Genomic DNA, 2,846 nt, shown 5'->3' with positions numbered 1-2,846 from the left:
AGTATGAAACGGGACGTCAAAAAGACTGAGTGAACGAGCGAAATCAACAGCCGTAAAGCCAGCCGAAGGTCACCCCAAATTGATACCACCAAACTTGTCAAGCCTACAGCGGAGGGGAGTGGGGCTCACGGGTTGCCCAACAACTTTGACCTCCCATTCCTCCGGCTTAGACGCACTCTGATGGCGTGCGCTCCACTTGAAACGACTTCACGTCAAAATATGGTGAAGCCAGTCCAGTTTTACACCCTTTCTGGGCCGAGAAACGACAGTTTTGAGCTCGTCTTATTTCCTTTAGAGGCAGGTCGATAATTCAGTCTGCTATCTCGCTCATTCGTCTTCCGCTCTGTAATCTGTTTTCGAGTGAGTTCATCGCCCAACTGGATATGAACAGGTCGTTGGACCACTCCTTCCAAGATAATTTAGAAAATAAAATAGAGCTGATAATCACAAAAATCCACCAAATGCACCCAAAAGTAAAACATAAACAAATAAAGGAAAACAACAACAGTGTAAAATGATGATTGTGGTGCTTTTATTTTTAGGGGGGGGGTGTTTTACGGCACTCGCAACTGTATACTGTCATATGAGCGCGCGGGACACATTAAACATTTTCAGTTGGTAGAGAATTTGGAATTTTCCCCGGGTGGCGTCCGAAACCTACTCTTATAATCACTTTTAGACCACCAAGGGATTTTTAACGTGCGCAGCTTGAACACGGGACCTCCGACATTTTTCGCACATATTATCCGAAAAGACTAGACGTTGGATCTTACCTACCATAAGATCAGGGGTGTGGCTGAAAGACAGCAGGGAGAAGGCGCCAAGGAGTAGCAGTAGAAAGGCTGCAGAATGAGTCAGGAGCTCAGAGGAGGGGGCAAGGGAGATGAGGGGGTGGGGCAGAAAGTGGAGACGAAAGCAGATGACAGAACACTGTTAGAGAGCAAGAAAGGGGGTGGAAGGGGAACATTTTTTAGAAGAAAATGTTCCATCGCTGTCTGGACTCGAACCTGGGACCTATTGAATGAGAGGCGAACACGGTAAGCTCTCGCCCACGAAAGCCCCCTTATGGTGTTTTAAAACATGTATTACAGATGTGTTTTGAGTAACATCGCTCCTGGAGCTTCTTGCTCTCACTCACGGAAAATAAACGGCAATTAAGCCAGGGATAGACCACAAACAATTTACTTAGAGAAATTGAATAGAAGGTCGACGGGGAATGGCCTGGACAATATCATTATACATTTTTTAGTTTTAGTTTTAGTAAGAATTTTACGGCACTTGCATCATAATAAGGTCACATAAATGCCGAACATTGCTGAGGTGTCACAATAGAGTAACAAACAAAAAAGAAGGAGGAGAGATAAAGACGATAATTATTTGATAGGAAAGAAGGAGCAAACCACACCAGAGCACCCGCCAACCACCCACATTAATCGTTTTTAAGAGCATCCGAGAGTAGAAATGAGTGACAACAACAACAACAACAACATCAACAAAACAACAAGAACAACGACAACAACAAAAGCAGTAATAGTAAAAACAACAACTACAGCAGCAGCAACAACAACGGTTTTTTAAAGTGTGTGGACAACATTCTCCTAGTGCAGTACTCACTCTGACAGATTCCGTTGACCCGCCTGTAGCCCATGGCCTGGGCCTCTCGCGGTGTCTTTGGGGGCCGGTACCAGGTTCCATACCTCACTGTGGGAGAGATAAACAATGACGAGATGTTAACACAGAGAATACGTAGATAAAAATACAAACAATATTTGTTTTACGCCCCTATCGACACAATTTAAATCTTTTAGCAGGCGGGCTCCGACCCTAGCTACCTGTCATGGCCAACCCTGACTGATAGGGATACAACATCCCAGCAGAAAGACTGAGATGCTCGACAAGTGTGGAACTCAGATTCTGCGTGCGACAGCAAAGCACCTAAGCTCTACACCACAGACGCCAGGACAAGAATACATTGATATAAAGATAAAGAAAGACTCAATGAGCTCTGACCCTGAAAAAAGAGAAGCAAGTTCTCACATTAATGGTCATTTTTGAGGGAGAGAAAAGCCAGACAGACACAGAAACAACAGAGAAGAAATAAAGAAAAAGAACCTACGAGTGGCGAACTCCAACTATTTTCACTAGAACTAGAAATAATGGGAGAAAGGAAGAACCAAATAAAAACACAAGAATAAATCTTTAACGAAAGAAGGATTTGAAAGAATAGATATCAAATCAATGTACACCATTGTAAAGGAACTCCACCTCCATCCCCCCTCAATCCCCCAACTAAATACAAAACAAGAATCCAAACAAATAGAAATCAGTAAAAAAACAGAACCCCCAAAAATCCTGCCCTCCAGACAATATCAGTTTCAAATCTACCGGCGGAAATACTTTTCTGGAGATCCCAGGGATAAGCAGCACATGCCAGATATACGGCCACGCCGTTGATGGATTTCATAGGACCCAGCGGTCAGTCGTCCACTCATAAATCCCCATCCTCTGATCACGTTGGTCAGGCCCTTCCAAAACGTCTCGGCAATCGATCGCGACAAACTACGCCATAATACATCCATACTTTCAGATCACAGTCTGATAGGCAAAGCAAGTCCTCCCGCGCAAAGGAAAATAACAATAATATGAAGGAAAAAAGCGCACCAGTATAATTCAAACATGAAAAATTGAGGGAAAAGTCTTGTAACAAACTGATTTAAAATCCATCACTTCCAGCAGGCTTGGGAACCCGCCGACTAAACTAGATGACTTAAGATTTCATCTGCTTGTCTTCACACGAGATGAGTGATTTTATCTGCGGAGGGAGAGAGAGAGAGGGGGGGAGAGAG

General features: G+C 43.9%; 1 protein-coding gene across 1 annotated transcript in view; it reads right to left on the bottom strand.

The window, feature by feature from the left end:
• The window catches only part of LOC101851793, a gene marked incomplete at its 5' end in the record, with an annotated part of 227,333 nt that overhangs the window by 49,613 nt on the left and 174,874 nt on the right, over positions 1–2,846 (bottom strand). Inside the window, 1 exon segment of the mRNA XM_005093404.3 lies at positions 1,615–1,701. Within this exon segment, the coding sequence (XP_005093461.1) occupies positions 1,615–1,701 (87 nt within the window).

Source organism: Aplysia californica, unplaced genomic scaffold (assembly GCF_000002075.1).
Source record: "Aplysia californica isolate F4 #8 unplaced genomic scaffold, AplCal3.0 scaffold00063, whole genome shotgun sequence".
NCBI classification, from domain to species: domain Eukaryota; kingdom Metazoa; phylum Mollusca; class Gastropoda; order Aplysiida; family Aplysiidae; genus Aplysia; species Aplysia californica.
This window is presented reverse-complemented; position numbering and strand designations above follow the sequence as displayed.